At 47.4% G+C, this 22363-nt stretch overlaps 1 protein-coding gene across 2 annotated transcripts in view; it reads left to right on the top strand.

Moving 5' to 3' along the window:
* ELP3 (elongator acetyltransferase complex subunit 3) overlaps positions 1 to 22363 on the top strand; it is a 117711-nt gene that overhangs the window by 59285 nt on the left and 36063 nt on the right. For both annotated transcript variants that reach the window (XR_011336834.1, XM_069850670.1), the window contains exons 10-12: positions 6681 to 6874; positions 15953 to 16043; positions 21575 to 21640. Coding sequence is in view for 1 of the 2 variants with exons in the window: in XM_069850670.1 (XP_069706771.1) it covers positions 6681 to 6874; positions 15953 to 16043; positions 21575 to 21640 (351 nt within the window). In the remaining variant the exon portion in view is untranslated. The remainder of the gene's footprint in view (positions 1 to 6680; positions 6875 to 15952; positions 16044 to 21574; positions 21641 to 22363) is intronic.

Below are 22363 nucleotides of genomic sequence, written 5' to 3'. Positions count from 1 at the left end.
AGGGGTGCTGGAAGCAGCTGAGGGACCTGGAGCTTTTTAATGTGAAGAAGAGGAGGCTGAGGGGAGACCTCATCGCTCTCTGCAGCTCCTGGAAAAGAGGTTGAAGCGAAGTGGGTGTTGGTCCCTTCTCCAAAGTAACAAGAGATAGGATGAGAGGAAATGGCCTCAAGTTGCACTAGGGGAGGTTTAGATTGCATATCAGGAACAATTTGTTTTCTGCATGACTGATGAAGCCCTGTCAGAGGCTGCCCAGGGCAGTGGTGGAGTCCCCATCTCTGGAGGGGTTAAAATAAAGTGTATACTTGGCTTTTTGGGACATGTTTGTTTTAGTAGGCACAGTGGTGTTAGACTGATGGTTCAACTTGATTATCTTAGAGGTCTTTCCCAACCTTAATGATTCTGTGATCCTTTAAAACTTCACCTTCAAAGAAAATTGATTTCATAGCTTTGAAGTTGTGTGTACTTCCATTTGGAGTGTTTATGCATGAGAGCACTATGCTACATCCTCAAGTGATTCAAAAGAACTGGAAATACTAAGGATCCTATCTCTCTTGGTCGTCTTTAAAATCTTACTTCACAGTGCATGAGCAGATGCAGTTTTAAGCCTTGATTGAATCTTGTAGAGCTGTTGGGAAGCTTCCTGTTGACTCCAGTGACGCTCTGGATGGTGGCCTCTGAAAGACGTGTTGTCTTAGCGATTAAATTTATTTTGGCAGTAAACTCTTCTGAAGCTTTTTATCAGTTGAAGACACCTTTTAAGGTGTCTAATTAAAAAAGAAAAGGCTACAATTCCTGCAAACGCTTGGCATGTGTTGGTATTTTATGCCTCCTTTGTTCATGAGAGACTTAATCAAAACTGTTTGTGAATGGGAAAAGGTTAAGCCGCTAAATAGTGGGATTTACAGAAACTACTTAAAGTTTACTGTCAGAAAATAGGAGCTTCAGGAAAACAGGAGACTGTGCTTTGTTGCATTCTTTTTACTATAATAACTTTTGAAATAATTGAATTTGAGGAATGTTTCAAGAAATAGTTTAAGAAATGAATAAAGGAAGAGTAATCAACATGACCTACCTGGACTTGTGCAAAGCATTTGACGCTGTCCCACATAACATACTGGTCAATAAGTTGGAGAGACATGGATGTGCTGGATGGACCACTTGGTGGATGAGGAATTGGCTGGACGGTTGCAGACAAAGCATTGTGGTCAGTAACTCTATGTCCAAGTGGAGACTGTCAACACGTGCTGTGCTGCAGGGGTTGGTATTTAGACTGAGGTTTAACATCTTTGTCTCAGACGTGTTGCGCAGTTGACGCGCTGAAGGGAAGGGATGGCATCCAGAGGGACCTGAACAGGGTGGAGAGGTGGGGCCGTGTGAACCTCGTGGAGTTCAACAAGGCCAAGGGCAAGGTCCTGTGCCTGGGTTGGGTCAATCTCAAGCACAAATCCAGGCTGGGCAGAGAATGGATTGGGAGCAGCCCTGAGGAGAAGGACTTGGGGTGCTGGGGGATCAGAAGCTCAACATGAGCCAGCAATGGGCGCTCACAGCCCAGAAAGCCAAACCACGTCCTGGGCTGCATCCAAAGCAGTGGGACCTGCAGGGCCAGGGAGGGGATTCTGCCCCTCTGCTCTGCTCTGGTGAGACCTCACCTGCAGTCCTGTATTCAGTTCTGGAGTCCTCAGGACAGGAAGGACGTGGATCTGTTGGAGTGAGTCCAGAGGAGGCCACAGAGGTGATCGAAGGGCTGGAGCACCTCTGGTATGAGGACATGCTGAGAGAGTTGGTCTGGTTCAGCCTGGAGAAGAGGATGCTGTGGGGAGACCTTAGAGCAGCCTCCCGGCACTGAAAGGGGCTCCAGGAAAGCTGGGGAGGGTCTCTTGATCAGGGAGTACAGGGATGGCACCTGGGGATATTGATTTTAAGCTGCAAGAGGGGATATTGAGATGAGATCTTAGGAAGAAAGAGGTTTTGCTGTGATTGTGGGGAGGCCCTGGCCCAGGTTGCCCAGAGCAGTGGTGGCTGCCCCGTCCCTGGAGGTGTTCAAGGCCAGGTTGGATGGGGCTTGGAGCAACTTGATCCAGTGGGAGGTGTCCCTGCCCATGGTAGGAGGTTGGAACTGGGTGGGCTTTAAGGTTCCTTCCAACCCAAACCGTTCTGTGATTCTATGAAGTAAATATGAAAAATAAGTTGATTTTTTTAATGCTAGTATTTCTGCAGTCTGAAGTAGCACTGTCAGCGAGCTTAATATAGTGACATAAAATGTGCAGCATGCACTGCAAAATTCACAATATGATCAGAACCATTAACTTTTGACCTTGCCTTTGGCTGCTGGATGGTTTTAACCTAAGTGCCGTGTAGATGCCTTTGCCTTTAATCTGCAGTGTAAATCAGGGAACATTTAAATATTCAGCCTGGTGAATCAGATATGCTTTTGCATTCAGTTTTGGTGTGAACATTAATGCATAGCCTTACTGGAAGCCTTTTTTTTCCTTGCTGGAGTGGTTTATTTACCTTCTGGTAGCTCGTTGGGGAAGCATCATTGGTTCCTTACCTTAATGTCTTTCTCTTCTTCAGTACTACTTGGCCACAGAGCTCCTCTTGGCAGAAAAACCCACTTCTGACAGGATTTTCTCATTCCTTTTTCACAGTTGCTTTGTTTTACATTAGAGCACCTCTAACCACTCAGAAAAGATGGAAATCTGTCCTTTTGGGTTGTTCCAGGACAACAGGATTCTGAATTACTTTTCTGACCCTATGCTACCTCATATGCTGTGTGACTGTAGATTTCACAGCTGCTTGCTTTGAGTAGAAGTCCAGGGAATTAATGGCCTCAGGTGGCACCAGGGAAGGTTTAGATTGGATATTATAAAGAATTCTGTTCACTGGAAGAGTGATGAAGCCCTGGCAGAGGCTGCCCAGGGCCGTGGTGGAGTCCCCATCCCTGCAGGGGTTCAAAAACCGCATGTCCGTGGCACTTTGGGACATGGTTTATTCAGCGTGGTGGGTCTGGGCTCACAGTTGGACTGGATGAGCTGAGAGGTCTTTTCCAACCTTAACAATTCCATGATTGACAGTATTGACCTATAAAGTCAAGCTGAAACCTTGGGCAGAGGGGAGGGCACACGCTTCCAAGAGATGCATTAAGCAGACAGAATGATTCCCAGCTGTCATCATAGGATCATAGAAAGCTTTGGGTTTGAAAGGACCTTTACAGGTCATCCAGTCTGACACCCCTACAGGAGCAAGGACATCTTTAACAACATCATGTTGCTCAGAACCCATCCAACATGGCCTTGAATATTTCCAGGCATGGGGCCTCCACTACCTCCCTGGGTAACCTGGGCCAGTGTCTTGCCGCCCTTATTGCAGAAAATGTCTTCCTTATATACAGGTTAAATCTCCCCTCCCATAGTTTAGAACCATTCCCCGTTGTCCTACGACTACATGTCCTTGTAAAAAGCCCCTCCCCAGCTTTCATGTAGGCCCCCTTCAGGTACTGGAAAACTGCTCTAAGGTCTCCCCGCAGCCTTCTTCTCTCCAGGCTGGACAACCCCAACTCTCTCAGCCTGTCCTCGGATGGGAGGTGCTCCAGCCCTTGTATCATCTTTGTGGCCTTCTCTGGAATTGCTTCAACAGATCCGTGTCCTTCCTGTGCTGAGGGTCCAGAACTGGACGCAGGGCTCCAGGTGGGGTCTCAACAGAGCAGAGCAGAGGGGCAGAATCCCCTCCCTGGCCCTGCAGGTCCCACTGCTTTGGATGCAGCCCAGGACAGGGTTTGTCTTTCTGGTTTGTGAGTGCATGTTGCCTGCTCATGTTGAGCTTCTCATCCCCCAGTGCTGCAAGTCCTTCTCCTCAGGGCTGTTCTCAACCACCTCATCCTCCAGCCTGTGGTGAAACCGAGGCATGCCCCAAACAACCCAGGTGCAGGACTATGCTCTTGGCTTTATTGAACTTCATGAGGTTCATGTCCATCCTGTCCAGGTCCCTCTGGATGTCCGTCTGTCACATAGAGGTAGATCCTGTTTCTGACCTTACTGGAAGTTTGCCTTGATGAACCTCGTGGGTCTGTTCCAACTTGAGATATTCTGTGATTCATTAGTGGTGCTCAACAGACTGCGCCGCAACCCAGCCCAACACAAAACAAAAGGAAACCACTCTCCTCAAAATGCACATTGGGTTCTCCTGCATCAGTGAGGTGAGTCATTCTGGTCAGGGGTTCATCAGGAGTCAGAGCTGGCTCAAGGCTCAGAGCAGGATGGCATGGCTGGAAGCATGGGCAGGGAGCCATCACATCTGCTGCCTGTGGCTCTGCAACACAAACCAGCCCAGAGCATCTCCTAATAAATCATTGATGTCCTTTCCTCAGAGGTGGTGATGATGATTTTATTATTTCAGAGCTGGCAGATAGGTATGTGCTTTCATCTCATGTTGGTGATGTGTGATTCCTGACAAACAGGAGTGTTTGTAGAGTGCACAAACAGACCTGAGGAAAGGAGAACAGCCTTGTGTCTGCACGCAGTCAAGAACGAGCATCTTCACACTGGGATTTGGCGTTGTCATCTTTGTCTGCCTTTGGCTGACTTCCGCTTAATGGATTATGAGGTGTGTTACCTATCTGGGATGGTTGACCTTGTGTCTTGGATACTCTTTGAGGAGAAGTGAGTTAGGTGTCCCTCCTAGAGGCTGAGAGTGGAGAGTGTGTGTCTTACTGGGCCTAGAGGAAAGCTGGGGAGAGGCTCTTGATTGGGGAGTGCAGGGAGAGGACAAGGGGGAACAGTTTTGTGCTTCAACAAGGGAGATTAAGAGGAGATCATAGGAAGAAATGTTTTCCTGTGAGGGAGGCAAGGCCCTGGCCCAAGTTGGCCAGAGAAGTGGTGGCTGCCCCATCCCTGGAGGTGTTCAAGGCCAGGTTGGATGGAGCTTTGAACAACCTGATCCAGTGGGAGGTGTCCCTGCCCATGACAGGGAGCATGGAATTGGATGGGCTTTAAGGTCCCTTCCAACCCAAACTCTTCTGTTATTCTGTGCGGATCCATTCTGGGGTGCTTTAGCCAGCAGCAAACTATTTGCTGCTCTTCATCATGTTGAAGTAGGGTTTTGTGAAGCATAGTGAGCCAACAGAGCCACTCAGACCTGCCCAGGTAGAGGAGGTCCTGCTCCCAGCAGGCTGTTGATGGCCATTTATCCAAGCATCCAGAGCTCTCCAGGAGCTGGTTTAACACAGCAGCAGCAGAAGGAAACGTATCAAAATGTCTGAGTGGGTCTGGGCCACGTGAATCTGTTGAAGCACTGCAGTAAGTGCTGTGAGTACCAAAGCCAACAGCAATTTGTGGAACAGTGAGAACCTGCCATTAGCTCAGTTTAAAAAACTTGCGGGGGTTTTATTACTATGAGAATACCATGCAGGAGACAGATCAAGCACTGGATGTGGAGTGTGCAACAAAGTTATATCTGGCCTGTGGATGATATTGTAATGAGGGCCACGTCATAGAATCAGTTGCTTGGAAAAGACTGAGATGATCGAGTCCAACTGTACCTGTCCACTGCTAAACCGTATCCCTGAGCACCTCATCTACCTGTCTTTTAAGTCTCTCCAGCGATGATGTCTCAGCTGCCTCCCTGGACAACCTCTGCCAGCGCCTGAGAATCCTTTAAGTGAAGAAATTTTTCCTGATATCCAATCTGAACCTGCCCTGGCGCAGCTTGAGGCCATTTCCTCTCATCCTGCCACTTATTACTTGGGAGAAGAGACCAACATCCGCCTCGCTACAACCTCCTTTCAGGCAGTTGTAGCTGGCCATGAGGTCTCTTCTCAATCTCCTTTTCTCCAAGCTAAACAGCCCCAGGGCCCTCAGCTGCTCCCCATAAGGCTTGTTCTCCAGACCCTTCCCCAGCTCTTCTCTGGATGCTCTCCGGTGTCTCAATGTCTTTCTTGGAGCGAGGAGCCCAAAAGTGAACCCAGAATTCGAGGTGCATATGTCATCGCTTAAGTCAATTTAATGGTTGCACGGTTCAGGCTGCCTTGCCTGGATTTGGTTTTTTCTTGTAAGTGATTTTATTGTAATTATCATTACTGAAACTTAATCTGCAAAGAAACAATGTGATTGTGTCCAGTGGCAGCTCGCGCTGTTCAGTTTTCCATTCTGTGCCTGGGCTTAGTCACAGAAGTTAGCAGGAGATACAGTTTGTCCTCCTCTTCTCCAGGATTATTCTGAACACCATTGTAGAATGAAACTGTTTCTCTTCATTGCTATTCAAGCGCTGTCCCAGACACATTGATTAATCACTAAATGAGGTCTACTGAGATGGAAGATAAGTACCCTCATTCCTATTGTTCTAATTCTGAGTGGAGTCTGTTACAATAAACGGTGCCGTATCTATTGAATTCACACTGAAGGGTAGAAGGAAAGTACAGATTTGACTCGTAGCGTTGTCATGTGGATTCTTTTTCTTTAGTGGCCTTCTCTTTAAATCCAGAACAATATCTGTTAATTCAGAAAGCATTATAAACCGGTGCATACTGGCAACTTAATGTAAGCCAGCAATTCTTAAACCATCTTGAAAAGAACTAACTGTCTTTTCTAAAATCTGTCTTGAAATCAGTTTTGTTGGGGCACTGAAGCCCCTGGAAAAGTAGTTTCTTTTGCCCTAACTTGCATTTTTTTCTTCGTTTTTGTCAGGAGTTCTTTGAGAATCCTGCTTTTCGCCCAGACGGCATGAAGCTCTATCCAACACTAGTGATCCGTGGCACTGGTCTGTACGAGCTCTGGAAGACTGGAAGATACAAGAGCTACCCTCCCAGCACTCTGGTGGATCTGGTGGCCAGAATCCTGGCCCTTGTCCCGCCGTGGACGCGTGTGTACCGTGTGCAGAGGTAATTTTCTGTGACAGACCTTGTATATTGATTTATTGCCCTTAGAGTAATTCTTACTTTAATTACAGCAAGATCTGACTCACTCTTTAATTGTTTTTCAGTCTTTATAATTAATGCACAACAGAGGAGAGATTTAGATTAGATACTAGGATGAAATTTTGTACTGTGAGGGTGGGGAGGCCCTGGTCCATGTCACCTAGAGAAGTGGTGGCTGCCTCATCCCTGGAGGTGTTGAAGACCAGGTTGGATGGGGCTTGGAGCATCCTACTTTTCTCTGATGAGACCCGACCTGGAACCCTGTGCCCAGCTCTGGACCCCTCAGCACAGGAAAGACACGGACCTCTTGGAGTGGGTCCAGAGGAGGCTGCTAAAATGATCAAAGGCCTGAAGCACCTTCCTTAAGAGGGACTGAGAGAGCTGGGGTTGTTCAACTTGGAGAAAAGAAAGCTGCAGGGAGATCTTAGAGCAGCCTCCCACTATTTAATGGGGGCTGATAAGAAAGGTGATGAAAACATCTTTTAGCAGGGCCTGTAGCAATAGAACATGGGGAATGGTTTTAAAATAAAAGAGAAGAAGTTTAGACTAGATATCAGGAAGAAAATTTTTTTGCTTGAGGGTGGTGAGGCACTGGCCCAGGTTGCCTAGAGAGGTGGTCAATGCCCCATCCCTGGAAACATTAAAGGTCAGGTTGGATGGGGCTCTGAACAACCTGATCTGGTTGAAGATGTCCCTGCTTGCTGCATGGGGGTTGGACTGGATGACCTTCATGGTCCCTTCTAAACCATTCTGTGGTTCTGGGAGGTGTCCCTGCCCATGACACAGAGGCTGGAACTGGATGGGCCTTAAGGTCCCTTCCAACACAAACCATTCCATGATTCTATGAGTTTTAAGCTATTCAGAATAGAAGACGCCAAGTGGAATGAGAAGCTGTTTAAATTGAGCTGCCTCTATAACGCACCCAGAAACCGCACCAGCTCTGGAGGCCCTGCTTTTACTGCCAGTCAGACAAGGACGTAGCACGCAGCACACATAGAACAGTAGTGATATGAGGGGTTGATTGCCTCTTCGCTGTGGGTGAAATTTCCTCCGTCTATTGCTGGAGCTGTGAGGTATGTCGTATTTTTTTTGGCTATGGAGGCTTCCTGTCATTCCCCATGGGTGTTGCAGGGTTTTCATAAATGCGCTGTGGTTATGCCGTTACTTCCAGCCCTCACCCGCCAGCACAATAGATAATGCTTCCATTTAGCTCAATAATTTCAGTGTGGCGTCTTCTTCACATTGTTTTTCTTATCTCCTGCATCTCTCTGATATTAGGAAGGGAGGCTATGGAATCCTTGCCTATTTTTCCATGTGCAGACAATATTCAATTGTCTTTCTGCTACATGAATTGGAAAGAGTGCTAAGAGCTCTCCGAAAAAAATGCAGAATGGGAAGGCCTTGTGCATTAGACCTCACCTGCCTGGACTTCTCCAGGGCATTTGATTTTGTGCCCTATCAGATATATGATGGAGCAGGGATAAGCAGAGAAACATAGAATCGTGGAATCAATGAGGTTGCAAAAGATCTTTTAAGGTCATCCAGTCCAACCGCCAGCCCAACCATGCCTTCAAAACCATGTCCCCAAGTGCTATGGCCACTGTTTTTTTTGAAACCCTCCATGGATGGGGCCTCCACCACTGCCCTGGGCAGCCTCTGTCAGGGCTTCGCCACTCTGTCAGTACGAAATTGTTCCTGATATCCAATCTAAACTTCCTCTGCATGCTGATGAATAAAGCAAAACATGGCTTACAGGAAATATCAACTCAATATTCCCCCAGGCTTTTCGTGTTACTTGCAGAAGTTTTATTAAAGGCAAAACTCCTGTAGTTTCTCCCCATAGATCTTCTTTCTCATCAATTCCACAGTAGATACAAAAGCCCATTTGTTCATGATGCTATCGCTGTATATTCATAAAATTGTTTGGGTTGGAAGGGACCTTAAAGCCCATCCAGTTCCAACCCCTGCCATGGGCAGGGACACCTCCCACTGGATCAGGTTGCTCAAAGCCTCATCCAGCCTGGCCTTGAACACCTTCAGGGATGGGGCAGCCACCACTTCTCTGGGCAACCTGGGCCAGGGCATTCCCACCCTCACAGGAAAACATTTCTGCCTAAGATCTCATCTCAATCTCCCCTCTTTCAGCTTCAAACTGTTCCTCCTCGTCCTATCACTGCACTCCTTGCATTGTGCCTAAAATGAACAGGTTTATTCACAGAGGTCTTCTCTTGAGGAACATAGACTTTGGAGTGTCCTGCCTGGTGTGCTGGTTTGCCTGAGCTTTGCTGTGATTTCTCTTGCCGACACCAGCAGCCTCCATCCAGCTGTCATCCAGTTGTCAGTTATTATGTTCCAGTGGAACAGCTGTTTTGTTACTGACTGCCTGATGTTATCTGAAACTTGTTCATGGTGATTACAGATTTTTACACCTCCAGTGCAAAGTCCAAAAGCTATTACTGTGATCCAAATTGCTTTCAGGGCCATTGGGTGACTCTGTCACAGAATAATGAAAAAAGCCAGATTTCTAAAAACATTTATGGCCCATTACAAACTCTGCTTCACTGTGGACAGCAAGCTTTTCCCTGCTCTCCATTGCTCCCCCAGGCTGTCTCAAATCCTCTGTCATTCATTCAAGATTCTTGTGTTTCAGCTTGTATTGCCATAATCCTTTCAGATCCAGCTATACCCTAGGCAAGTTCTTGAGCTCTTTGTGTACTTACTGGGTGTTTGGTACCAGCATTTGAGTTTTCTAGGAAACCCTGCTGGGAAAACACTGAGCTATGTGCCCTTCCTTGTCAGGACAGCTGTTTGGGATCTCTTCTCCAGTTCCAGGATTTGAGGAAACTTAAGGTACTTTTTTCTACTCCGTTACATACTGAGCGGAGACCTCCTTGCTCTCTACAGCTTTCTGAAAGGAGGTTGGAGCAGCGTGGGTGCTGGTCTCTTCTCCCAAATAACTGGGGATAGGATGAAAGGAATTGCCTCAAGTTGTTCCAGGAGAGGTTTAGATTGGATATTAGGAACAATTTCTTTACTGACCGAGTGTTGAAGCCCTGGCAGAGGCCACCCAAGGGCAGTGGTGGAGTCCCCATCCCTGGAGGGGTTAAAAAAATGTATGGATGTGGCACTTGGGGACATTGTGTTGTTGGCATGGTGGCATTGGGCTGAAGCCTGGACTGGATGAGCTTACACGTCTTTTCCAGCATTAATGATTCTGTGATTCTAGGCTCAGAATAATCAATTTAAGGGGTCAGGTGTGCATGGGAGAGATGTCACTGACAGAACACAGTAGAACTCTTCCTGCTTCAGGAAACCAGGTTAAACAGGTTTAAAAAAAAGGAGATGCTGTTCCTGATGGCTGGTTAGAGGAGGGTGTTTTGTGACTATCAGAGATCCTGAATACTCTATTTATCCTGCGTGTTTATGAATCTCACTATCACCAACATGCTTTGGTAAGTGAGAAGGTGTGAAATGACAGTAGTGCCACTCACCTTGAGACTTTTTCTTTTCAGGATCTCAGTGTTTTATATTGACGTTATTTTCACTGTACTGATGGGGACATAGAATAATAGAACTGTGGAGTGGTTTGGGTTGGAAGGGACCTCAAAGCCCATCCAGTTCCAACCCCCTGCCATGGGCAGGGACACCTCCCACTGGATCAGGTTGCTCAGAGCCCCATCCAGCCTGGCCTTGAACACCTCCAGGGACGGGGCAGCCACCACTGCTCTGGGAAACCTGGGCCAGGGCATTCCCACCCTCACAGGAAAACATTTCTTCCTAAGATCTCATCTCAATCTCCCCTCTTGCAGCTTCAAACTGATCCCCCTTGTGCTGTCCCTGCACTCTCTGATCAAGATCCCCTCCCCAGCTTTCCTGGAGCCCCTTTCAGCACCGGGAGACTTCTCCTAGGTCTCTCTGCAGCCTTCTCTTCTCCAGGCATCACAACTCAAACTTTTTCAGCCTGTGCTCACATGGGAGGTGCTCCAACCCTCAGATCATCTTTGTGGTCTCCTCTGGACTCACTCCAGTAGATCCATGTCCTTCCTGTGCTGTGGACTCCAGAACTGGATGCAGGACTTCAAGTGAGGTCTCACCAGGGTGGAGTAGAAGGCCAAGAACTGAAGAAATGAAGTATGAAGAAATGAAATGCCTTACTTAACTGAGACCATACAATAAGTAAGAGCTTAGAGCAAACTCGAGGTCATTACTTTGACTGTGTGCTTCAACCAACTGCCTCACAAGTGTCCTAAGTGATGCATTAATTCTTGACAAACAGAAGATTAAATCGGCCCTGTTGAAGCTTCTGGCAAATTGCACATTAACTTTAATAAGGTCAGGATTTAATCCCCCATATCCCTGCATTTATTTAGCATTTTAACAAGTCTTAAAATCACAGACACAGCACTGTTTTTAGACTGTTCTGAACAGGCAGTTACTGTGTACGCTCAAGAGGCAGCACCCTGTTCAGATGGAATTTCTGCAGTGGTCGAGAAAAGGCCACGATGATGATCTGAGGGCTGGAGCACCTCCCGTATGAGAACAAGCTGAGGAACTTGGGCTTGTTCAGCCTGGAGTAGAGAAGGCTGCAGGGAGACCTTACAGCAGCCTCCCAGTACTGGAAGGGGCTCCAGGAAAGCTGGGGAGGGTCTCTTGATCAGGGAGTGCAGGGATAGGATGAGGGGGGACAGTTTGAAGCTGCAAGAGGGGAGATTGAGATGAGATCTTAGGAAGAAATCTTTTCCTGTGAGGGTGGGGAGGCCCTGGCCCAGGTTACCCAAGGAAGTGGTGGCTGCCGCATCCCGGGAGGTGTTCAAGGCCAGGTTGGATGGAGCTTTGAGCAACCTGATCCAGAGGGAGGTGTCCTTGCTCATGGCACGAGGGGTTGGAACCTGGTGGGATTTATGGTCCCTTCCAATGCAAACCATTCTATGATTCTGTGATTTAAATGCTCTGCCCTGATCTGAAGTGGGGATGAAAACCTTCTTTCTTGCTTTCTCTTTCTTAAAAAGATTATATTTTATCTTCATGTTTTAATTTAGTTTGCTCCCTGCTGGGCAAATGAGGACGGCTTGAGTTATTGTGTCTTGTAATCAATTTTTTTTTGCAGTATTTATTTACTGTTTCAGAGCTGACTCTGGATTTTGCTAAAGATCTGGTACTGGAAGATGTCAGGATTTTTTATCTGTGTCCCTGTGGTGAAAATGCATACAGCCTGACTTTTTGGAGCCATTCCATAATTAGAAGAAAGGCGTTTAGTTAGATTATCACTGTAGATCTAATATGCCCTGATGAAAATGCCGTTTTCCTCTAGTATGTCCTTTAGTCACAATGTGAAGTGCTCATTTCCTCTAATTGAAGCTCTTTGAAGTATGTTTTGTTGGCGCTGCAGTGTCTTATTTACTCAAAGAAATCCACGGAATAAATGAACTGGGTCACTAATTGCATTTTGCCTCAACTTTTTGGCACGCGAGTGTAAAAGGAGAGGAATTCTTCACAGAACCTTTGGCTTTATAGGAAAAAGAGCAGGGAAATTGGAAAAGGAAAGTGAAGCTCTGAGCCTTCATTAGGCTGGAAAAGTGGCACCAAAATGATACCAAAGTGTGTGGTGTGGTTGACACACTGGAGGGAACGGGATGGCATCCAGAGGGACCTGGACAGGGTAGAGAGGTGGGGCTATGCAGGTCCCATGGAGTTCAAGAAGGCCAAGGGCAAGGTCCTGCACCTGGGACAGGGCAATCTCAAGCAGAGATTGAGGCTGGGCAGAGAATGGATTGGGAGCAGCCCCGAGGAGAAGGACTTGGAGTGCTGGGGGATGAGAAGCTCAACATGAGCCAGCAATGTGCACTCACAGCCCAGAAAACTAAACAGTGTCCTGGGCTGCATCCAAAGCAGTGGGACCAGCAGGGCCAGGGAGGGGATTCTGCCCCCCTGCTCTGCTCTGGTGAGACCTCACCTGCAGTCCTATGTTCAGTTCTGGAGTCCTCAGGACATGAAGGACATGGATCTGTTGGAGTGAGTCCAGAGGAGGCCACAGAGATGATCAAAGGGCTGGAGCACTTCTGGTATGAGGACACGCTGAGAGAATTGGGTCTTGTTCAGTCTGGAGAGAAGGCTGTGGGGAGACCTTAGAGCAGCCTCCCAGCACTGAAAGGGGCTTCAGGAAAGCTGGGGAGGGGATCTTGATCAGAGAGTGCAGGGATGGCACAAAGGGGATCAGTTTGAAGCTGCAAGAGGGGAGATTGAGATGAGATCTTAGGAAGAAATGTTTTCCTGTGAGGGTGGTGAGGCCCTGGCCCAGGTTTCCCAGAGCAGTGGTGGCTGCCCCATCCCTGGAGGTGTTCAAGGCCAGGTTGGATGGGGCTTGGAGCAACCTGATGCAGTGGGAGGTGTCCCTGCCCGTGACAGGGGTTGGAACTGGATGGGTTTTAAGATCCCTGCCGACCCAAACCATTCTATGGCGTTGGCATGTGATGCTGAAAAATCCTGGAGTCTGTTACCCTTGTTTTCATTCTTAACTTAAAGGAGAACTTCTTTTCTTGCCCCCCCTTGCCAGTGTCTCAGACTTCTACACGGCTGAAGCTATGTAATGATCGCTTCTTTAGGACCCTTGAAGCCCTTTTTCATTTATAGAGTTACTGCTGAAACTGTTGATTGTTAATGGGGACCATGATGTTCATGTGAATCCTCCTGGAACTGAATAGATCAATTAATACATTTTACAGAGGTCATCACACAGCTGCTAGATGATGATGACTTTCAATCACTACTGAACCAAGATGGATTAAGCTAATTACATTACCAATTCACTAAACCATCCCATTCTCTGAATGGGTTTTGCGATATTCAGCTCTTTCCTCTGTTGAATCCTTGCATGGATAACGAAAAGGAAGAATACTCCCCAAGGAAGGTTTGAGTCCCATTGTGAGACCAGCCTGTTGTACAATGTACCAAGTACCTTTCACAGAATCGTTGAGTCCTCGAGTGGTTTCGATTGAAAGGGACCATGAAGCCCATCCAGTTCCAACCCCTCTGCCATGTGCCCAAAAGCCTAAAGCCTAAAACAAAAATCTGATCCAGGGGAAGGTGTCCTTACCTTCCCCTGGATCAGGTTTTTGTTTCCTGTTGGTACGGCCCTTATTTCCCTGTAGGCTTTTGGGTCACAGAGTGGTGCGGTTGGATGTCGTGGTATCAGGTGCCAGGGTGGACTAGGAGCAGAAAGAAGGAGAAGCATTTGGAATTGCCACATGGTAAAGCATTAGGTAGGAAGTGAGTGTTTAGTGGGATGTGCCAATAATCTACATGTAAATCTCCCTTTCTCTAGGGATGGCATCCTGCTTTCCTGATCTCTAGTGAGACAAACTGCCCTGGAAGGCAGCAGAGAGGGGAAACCTGGTCTTGCTTTCATATTTCATGTTAGTACCTCCCTTGGAGAAGTGAAGGGAGGAGTTCTGCCATTTGCAGACTCCTGAGGAGCAGCTTATGTTTTGTGTCTTCTTGTCTTTTGGGAGTAGCTGAGGGACCTGGGGCTGTTTAGCCTTGACAAGGGAAGGCTGAGGGGAGACCTCATTACTTTCTGCAGCTCTCAGAAAGGCGGTTGAAATGAGGTGGGTCCTGGTCTTTTATCCCATGTAACATGTAATGGAACAATAAGAAATGGCCTCAAGTTGTGCCATGGGAGGTTTAGATTGGATATCAGGAAAAAACTAATTACTGGAAGAGTGGTGAAGCCCTGTCAGAGGCTGCCTAGGGCAGTGGTGGAGTCCCCATCCCTGGAGGCGTTCAAAAACTGTGTGGCCGTGGCACTTAGGGACATCATGTAGTTGGAACGGTGGTGTTGGGCTGACACTGGACTGGATGAGCTTAGAGGTCTTTTCGAACCGCAGTGATTCTGTGATCTGCGATTCTATGACAGACATCCCCATAGGACAAACTTGGGCTTACTGGCTGGGCTTCACTGTTGATCATTTGCTAAACAGAACCTTTTTCCTTTAAGTAGCTAGTGTTCCGGTATAAAAATCTTGTCATTCCGATGAATTTTCCCAGTTGAGCATTCAGTTTGGAGACTGCAGAAGGAAAGCTGGGGACAGACTATTCAGCAAGGTCTCTTGTGGCAGGAAAAGGACTAGTGCTTTTAAACTAAGTGAGGGGAGATTTAGACTGAATATAAGGAAGAACTTATTTGCTCTAAGGATGGTGAGGCACTGCACCAGGTTTCCCAGAGAGGTGGTTGATGCCCCATCCTTGGAAACACTCAAGGGCTGGGTGGATGGGACTCTGAGGAACCCAATCTGGTTGGACATGTCCCTGCTTAATGCATGGACATTGGACTGGGTGGACTTCAATGGTCCCTTCCCACCCAAAACATTCAGTGATTCTAAGGATGTGATCTGGTTCCCAGTTGCTGGTCTCCAGCAACAGATATCAAGGAGAACATCTGACATGGAATTCCAGGCGAGGCAAAGGCTCGGCTGGATGATGCTTCTTTCCCCAGACTTCCAAGTGAAGAACTGAGAGCAAAATTATAGCCTATTTCTTGGCATTGTAAGAGCCTGCTTTTATCTTCAGTCTTTTTACTAAGGTAAAATCTGGAGCTTTTTCCCTTCATTTTTCTCCTGCTCTTAGTTGTGTTTTGCCTGTGTTATTTCTTGCTCAGACAGGGATTTGAAACCAAGGTAATTCAGATAAGCTCTGTGGTCTGCTGTTTGCAATCTCGACTTAGGTGACCATAATGACACTTCTAAACTAAAAGAAGAGAAGTTTAGATTAGATATTAGGAAGAAACTTTTTATGCTGAGGGTAGTGAAACACTGTCCCAGGTTGCCCAGAAAGGTGATTGATGTCCCATCCTTGGGACATCGACCTGGATTCAGGGCCAGGTTGAGTGCGAGTCTGAGCAACCTGATCTTGTTGAACATGTCCTCGCTTACTGTGGGAGGTTTGAACTGGGTGACCTTCATGGTCCCTTTCAAACCAAACCATTATTTGATTCTGTGATTGTCTGCTAATGCAGTTGTTTGAGGTTTTTGTTTTCCTCCTACACAGAGATATCCCAATGCCACTGGTCAGCTCGGGAGTGGAGCATGGGAACCTGAGAGAGCTTGCCTTGGCCAGGATGAAAGATCTTGGGACACAGGTAAGATATTTGTCACTCGCTGTTGAGGGTGAGCTGCTTGGTGACTTTATACAAAATATAATAGAATTATGGAATGGTTTGGGCTGGAAGGGTCCTTAAAGCCCATCCGGTTCCAACCCCCCTGCAATGTGGACATCTCCCACTCCATCAGGTTGCTCAAGACCTTGAACACCTCCAGGGATGGGGCAGCCATGGTTTCTCTGAGCAACCAGGGCCTTCCCACCCTCACAGGAAAACATTTCTTCCTGAAATCTCATCTCAGTCTCTCCTCTTGCAGCTTAAAACCACTCCCCCTTGTCCTATCCCTTCACTCCCTGATCAAGACCCCCTGCCCGGCTTTCCCTGTTGATCTCCTTTCAATACTGGAGAGGGAAGAAAGTCAGGACCAGCAGACACTACAGGAGCCAGGTTCACTGCTGAGCTAAAACGATCTGCAAAGCTCTTTCAAAATGATTTTAATGACTAAAAAGCACCTTGATGATATTTCTGAAAAGCTAGTTTTGTTTGGTGGATTTTTAGTTTACCATTTTCACCTCCTTCCTGACAGTTCTTGGTAACTGGTTTGTGATATTCCATTTTTTAACAGAATGAAACTAGAAATCAGAGCAGAGAAAGTGAGGTTTCTTTTTAATTTATGCTAGTAGAAATTCTTCTTGTTTTCTTTTTCCCACGCATGCACTTACTTGTCTGAACAATTGGAAGAAAAGCTCTTAGTCTGAGGCCAGAGAAGTCTAGCAGGGGGAGTGCAGCACAAACAAATGAGATTTGATATTCTTGACGTTTCTAAGGTCAAATAAAAATATGAGCGGGGGTGGAGAGAAGGAGGGGAAGGGAGGAATTGCATTTATATTTGAAGTCAGAAATTGGTACGCATGTCCGGTCTTGATTTCTCTTGGAAGGTGGCTGCAGCAGTTGTCATTCACCAGTCTCTTCTGGCACTGCTCACACTTTGAACCTCCCAGTGAAACCCAGTTATCAGCCACAGTCTGCAGTTCTACTGTTCAAGTTCTTCCTTTCTTGGCGTGTCCAGCTTCCTGCACAAAATCATAGAACCGTGGAATGGTTTGGGTCGGAAGGGACCTTAAAGCCCATCCAGTTCCAACCCCCTGCCATGGGCAGGGACACCTCCCACTGCATCAGGTTGTTCCAAGCCCCATCCAACCTGGCCTTGAACACCTCCAGGGATGGGGCAGCCACCACTTCTCTGGGCAACCTGGGCCAGGGCGTCCCCACCCTCACAGGAAAACATTTCTTCCTAAGCTCTCGTCTCAATCTCTCCTCTCACAGCGTAAAACTGGTCCCCCTTGTCCTGTCCCTGCATTCCCTGAGAAAGAGCCCCATCACAGCTTTCCTGTAGGCCCCCTTTAAGCATCACACAAACCTCATGCTCCCTGAGACTATTCTGAAGGGCTTTAATTGCTTTGCTATCCTTGTGTCCAGGCAGGGGCAGATCCTCGCCACAGCAGTGCTGGACCTCTGTCTTGTGGTTTAGCACCCCCTCTTTCTAGCTTGAGGAGATTTTAAGGCATTGTTGCATCCAACAGTAGTAAAATTTTCAGCTACTGCCCATATGCCTGTAGTCCCGCATCAACTTGTATTTTGGGTATTTAACATGGGTGATTCTCTTAGCTACATCTGGCTCCTTACTGCCTGTGCTATCTCACTTGGATCTTGCAGTTGCAGTGGCAAAAGATCAGAATATAAACTCTAAGCTGTCTTCCTTCCAGCTGGGCTTTCCATACCATTTAATCAGTCCTAAGCTGATGCCCTGGACTTCTCCTTAAATCGTTCTTCCCAGTCGTTCTCCAGGAGGAAGCCAGGCTTTGGCAGACAGCTTTGCCAGCTACAGAAGCTTCCATCCCTCCTGCTGGCTTTTCACTTCAAAACCAAGCAGGGGAGGCAACCTCCGTGGTGCAGCTAAGCCTCTTCAATTGCGCTCTTTAGGACTCCGAGTGAACTCTTCCCTGTGTTTGTTACTAAAACCACGTCATTTGATCCAAACCTGTTCAAAACCAGCTGGAGAAGCAGGGAGAGCTGATGTGTGGCGGTCAGGGCTGAGCTGAACCGTTACCGGGCTTGGCAGGCTGGCAGTCATTGCTTTTAGAAGAACCAAATCTCTGCTGTGCAGATGATTATAGATTTTAATTTAGTGAGGCAGAAACACTGCAGCTGGTGGGATGAGGAACCAAACATTGCTGCAGTACGGCTAGAAATGTGTGGTACTGTTGTGTTTTTCTTGTGTCAAAGGAGAATGTATGAGTATGCTGTTGTCCTCTTGTCTCTCAGTTTGGAAAAGGAGAGGGAAAGGCCAAAGCAAAGAAGGGACTCATGGGAATCTTATATATTTTCAGGCTTGATAGTAAAGGTGAACCAGCTCACCAGCTCTGGCGTCTCCTTGAGGAATGGCTTGGTCAGGAGTATATTTGATGGATGCGGATCCGTCGTGCTGATGTTGCACTTGTGTTTGTGGTGGCTGGAGAGAAGTTATCACAGAATCACAGAATAACCAGGTTGGAAGAGACCCACCGGATCATCGAGTCCAACTGTTCCCATCAAACACTAAACCATATTCCTCAGCACCTCATCCACCCGTGCCTTAAACACCTCCAGGGAAGGTGACTCAACCACCTCCCTGGGCAGCCTCTGCCAGTGCCCAATGACCCTTTCTGTAAAGAATTTTTTCCTAACGTCCAGCCTAAACCTCCCCGGCGGAGCTTGAGGCCATTCCCTCTTGTCCTGTCCCCTGTCACTTGGGAGAAGAGGCCAGCACCCTCCTCTCTACAACCTCCTTTCAGGTAGTTGTAGAGAGCAATGAGGTCTCCCCTCAGCCTCCTCTTCTCCAGGCTAAACACCCCCAGCTCTCTCAGCCGCTCCTCATAAGGCCTGTTCTCCAGCCCTTTCACCAGCTTTGTTGCTCTTCTCTGGACTCTCTCCAGAGCCTCAACATCCTTCTTGTGGTGAGGGGCCCAGAACTGAACACAGGATTCGAGGAGCGGTCTCACCAGTGCCGAGTACAGAGGGAGGATAACCTCCCTGGACCTGCTGGTCACGCCGTTTCTGATACAAGCCAAGATGCCATTGGCCTTCTTGGCCACCTGGGCACACTGCTGGCTCATATTCAGTCGGTTGTCAACCAACACCCCCAGGTCCCTCTCCTCCAGGCAGCTTTCTAGACAGACTTCTCCCAGTCTGTAGCACTGCATAGGGTTGTTGTGCCCCAAGTGCAGGACCCGGCATTTGGCCTTGTTAAACCTCATGCCATTGGACTCTGCCCAGCGGTCCAGCCTGTTCAGATCCCTTTGCAGAGCCTCCCGACCCTCCAGCAGATCGACACTTCCACCCAGCTTAGTTATCCTTGAGGAGTCTTGTTGGAGATGGTGGCCTTTGTGACCACCAGCCACAAAGTGCAGCTGGAGGCACGCGACCGGGAGGCAGAATTTTAAAATAGAATCATTAAGGTTGGAAAAGCCTTCTAAGACCACCAAGTCCAACCATCAGCCCAACCCCACTGTGCCTACTAAACCATGTCCTGAAGTGCCATGTCTACACAGTTTTGAACCCCTTCAGGGATGGGGACTCCACCACTGCCCTGGGCAGCCTCTGCCAGGGCTTCACCACTCCTTCAGGAAAGAAATTGTTCCTAATGTCCAATCTAAACCTTCTATGGTGCAACTTGAGGCCATGTCCTCTCATCCTATTACGTTACTTGGGAGAAGAGACCAACACCCACTTGGCTCCAACCTCCTTTCCTGGAGCTGCAGAGAGTCATGAGGTCTCTCCTCAGCCTCCTCTTCTCTAGACTAAAGAGCACCAGGGTCCTCAGCCACTCCCAGAACCTCTGTGCTCCAGACCCTTCCCCAGCTCCGTTCCCCTTCTCTAGACACATCCCAGCAGTGTCCCAGGATACATTGTCCTTCCTCAATTGTGGATTCATAATGAAGAATGGATTTTCCTCTGCCTTTTACTGCACTGTTTGAGCAGCTGGAAAATTGTAAAGCAGGGAAGAGTTTGTCTACTCTTAAAACTACAGCAAATCCCACTTTTGTCATAGCCTGATGTAAAATAAAGAAACAAGATCACTTTTCCCCACTATTTGGGAGATTGTTGCTTTATATCAATAATGGAATTCATAATAATAATAATGGAACAGCATTCAGAGAAGAACAGGGCGCGAGAGAGCTGTGTTCATTTTGCTTATTCTAAGTTTCTCTGTGAATTGGATTTTCACAAGTTCTTTCCCCATCTAAAAGCCTGGCTTTTGGAAATACATGGGCAGGTAAGGGTTGTTTTTTGGCCCCCTGATGGAGGTTCTCTTCCTCCCCTTGTGTATGGCACTGCTGGTGGAATGAAACAAGCATTTGCAACTCAGCTGCTTTGAGTACATCTGCTGCGACTGGGCTTTGTGACTAAAGCTGAGTTTGGCTTTGCATTGGCCCTTCCAGTAAACCCATGAAGAGGTGGATGCACACAGCCTCCCGCGGTAGGAGTGTTTGTATCATAGAATCATGGAATGGGTTGGGTTGGAAGGAACCTTAAAGCCCATCCAGTTCCAACCCTCTGCCATGAACAGGGACACCTCCCACTGGATCACGTTGTTCAAAGCTTCAACCAGCCCGGCCTTGAACACCTCCAGGAATGGGGCAGCCACCACTTCTCTGGGCAACCCGGGCCAGGTCCTCCCCACCTTCACAGGAAAACATTTCTTCCAGAGAGCTCATCTCAATCTCTTCTCCTCTTTCAGCTTAAAACCATTCCCCCTCATCCTATCGCTGCCCTCCCTGATCAAGAGCTTTGTCAGCCTGTCCTCATAGCAGAGGTTCCCCAGCCATCAGATGATGTTTGTGGCCTCCTCTGGACTCACTCCAGCAGATCCATGCTTTTCCTTTGCTGAGGACTCCAGAACTGAATGCAGGGCTCTGGGTGGGATCTTACCAGAGTGAGTGGAGCAGAGGAGCAGAATCCCTCACTCTGCTGGTCCCACTACTTTGGATGTTGAGCCTCTCACCCACCAGCACCCCAAGTCCTTCCCTTCAGGGCTGCTCTCAATCTGGTCCAGTTCTCCTTTAAAGCAAGAAAAGGGTTGCTGAGATTCAAATTGTGGCAATTTAAGGGCTCTAGTGCCTTAGGGCAGATTTTACCCACATTAGACCTTCCCAGTGTAGGGTAAAAGTGAATTGAGCCTGAGTGTTTTTTCCTCTGTTATTCTTTCATGTGTGTTGACTTTGCCTCCAGTTCCTGCTGTTTGTGAATCAAAGGATACTGTTTCCTCATGAGCCATAATGGTTGCTTAGTGAATTGATTTTTGCCAGCATGTCTTTCCATTTAGCACTGAGACCTCTTTTGGAGGTGTATTAGGGATGGATCGGTGAGCACTTTTATTTTGAAGTCTATCCATTTGAAATTCATCCTCACCACTTCACGCTATTTCGCTTTAGTTTCAAACCCAATAGGTGGCTGGAAATCCGTATGTTTCCAAGTTTAATGTTTTTCTCCCATGTAATTTATTTTTCCCCTTCCCTTTCTTTTCCCAGTGTCGTGATGTAAGGACAAGAGAGGTTGGAATTCAAGAAATTCACCACAAAGTGAGACCATATCAGGTAAGATTTGTGGTTTTCTTCTAGGAGCTTGTTTCAGACACAATTTGTTATCCGAGTTTGGTGTGGAGGCGTTGGGACCTATTTGTTACACATCCAATCCTGCAGTTTGCCTTTGTAGCTGGATGCAATTTTCCATTTATTTTTGCAGCAGCTCTGGATGTCTTTTGTTTGAGCCCAGTCACATGTCAAAATTTATGGACCACCGTGTTCAATAAACTGATCACAGCCAGCAGTTAGTTTGGTGTTTGCTCTGCTATAACAAAGTAAGCAGTGCTGTCTTACTGCTTCTCAAGCTTCTCTTTCTTCCCTCCTCTTTAGAAATTTGGGATTAGAAACCACCAAAACCACAGTGTGTGTGTGCTGAACAGAAGTGAGTGTTTAGTGAGATGAATTTACAGCCTTATTTGTGAGTGTGCACGTTTGTATAGGCAAATGTATATGTATTTATATGCACATGTATGTGTATATTTATAGATGAGTAGATCCATTTAGCGTATGACACATAAGTTGTGTTTTTCCTTCCTAAAATAGTCCTCAAAAAGATTGCTGTGCTTATTTTATCAAAAGGAGAATGTTCACTGCTGAATTTCAAACGTCCCAATGAGGAAACTAATCCACCAGCTCGATGTAAGCACAAGCTGGGGTCTACCCTTCCAGAAGGTTGTTTTGGAGATCTACAGCTGTGTAGGGCACCCAAGGAGATGAGCTTACTCTGAGCGCAGA

This window comes from Phaenicophaeus curvirostris, chromosome 2 (genome assembly GCF_032191515.1).
Source record: "Phaenicophaeus curvirostris isolate KB17595 chromosome 2, BPBGC_Pcur_1.0, whole genome shotgun sequence".
NCBI lineage: Eukaryota > Metazoa > Chordata > Aves > Cuculiformes > Cuculidae > Phaenicophaeus > Phaenicophaeus curvirostris.
The sequence above is the reverse complement of the archived record's forward strand: the minus strand, read 5'-3'. Positions and strand labels throughout refer to the sequence as shown.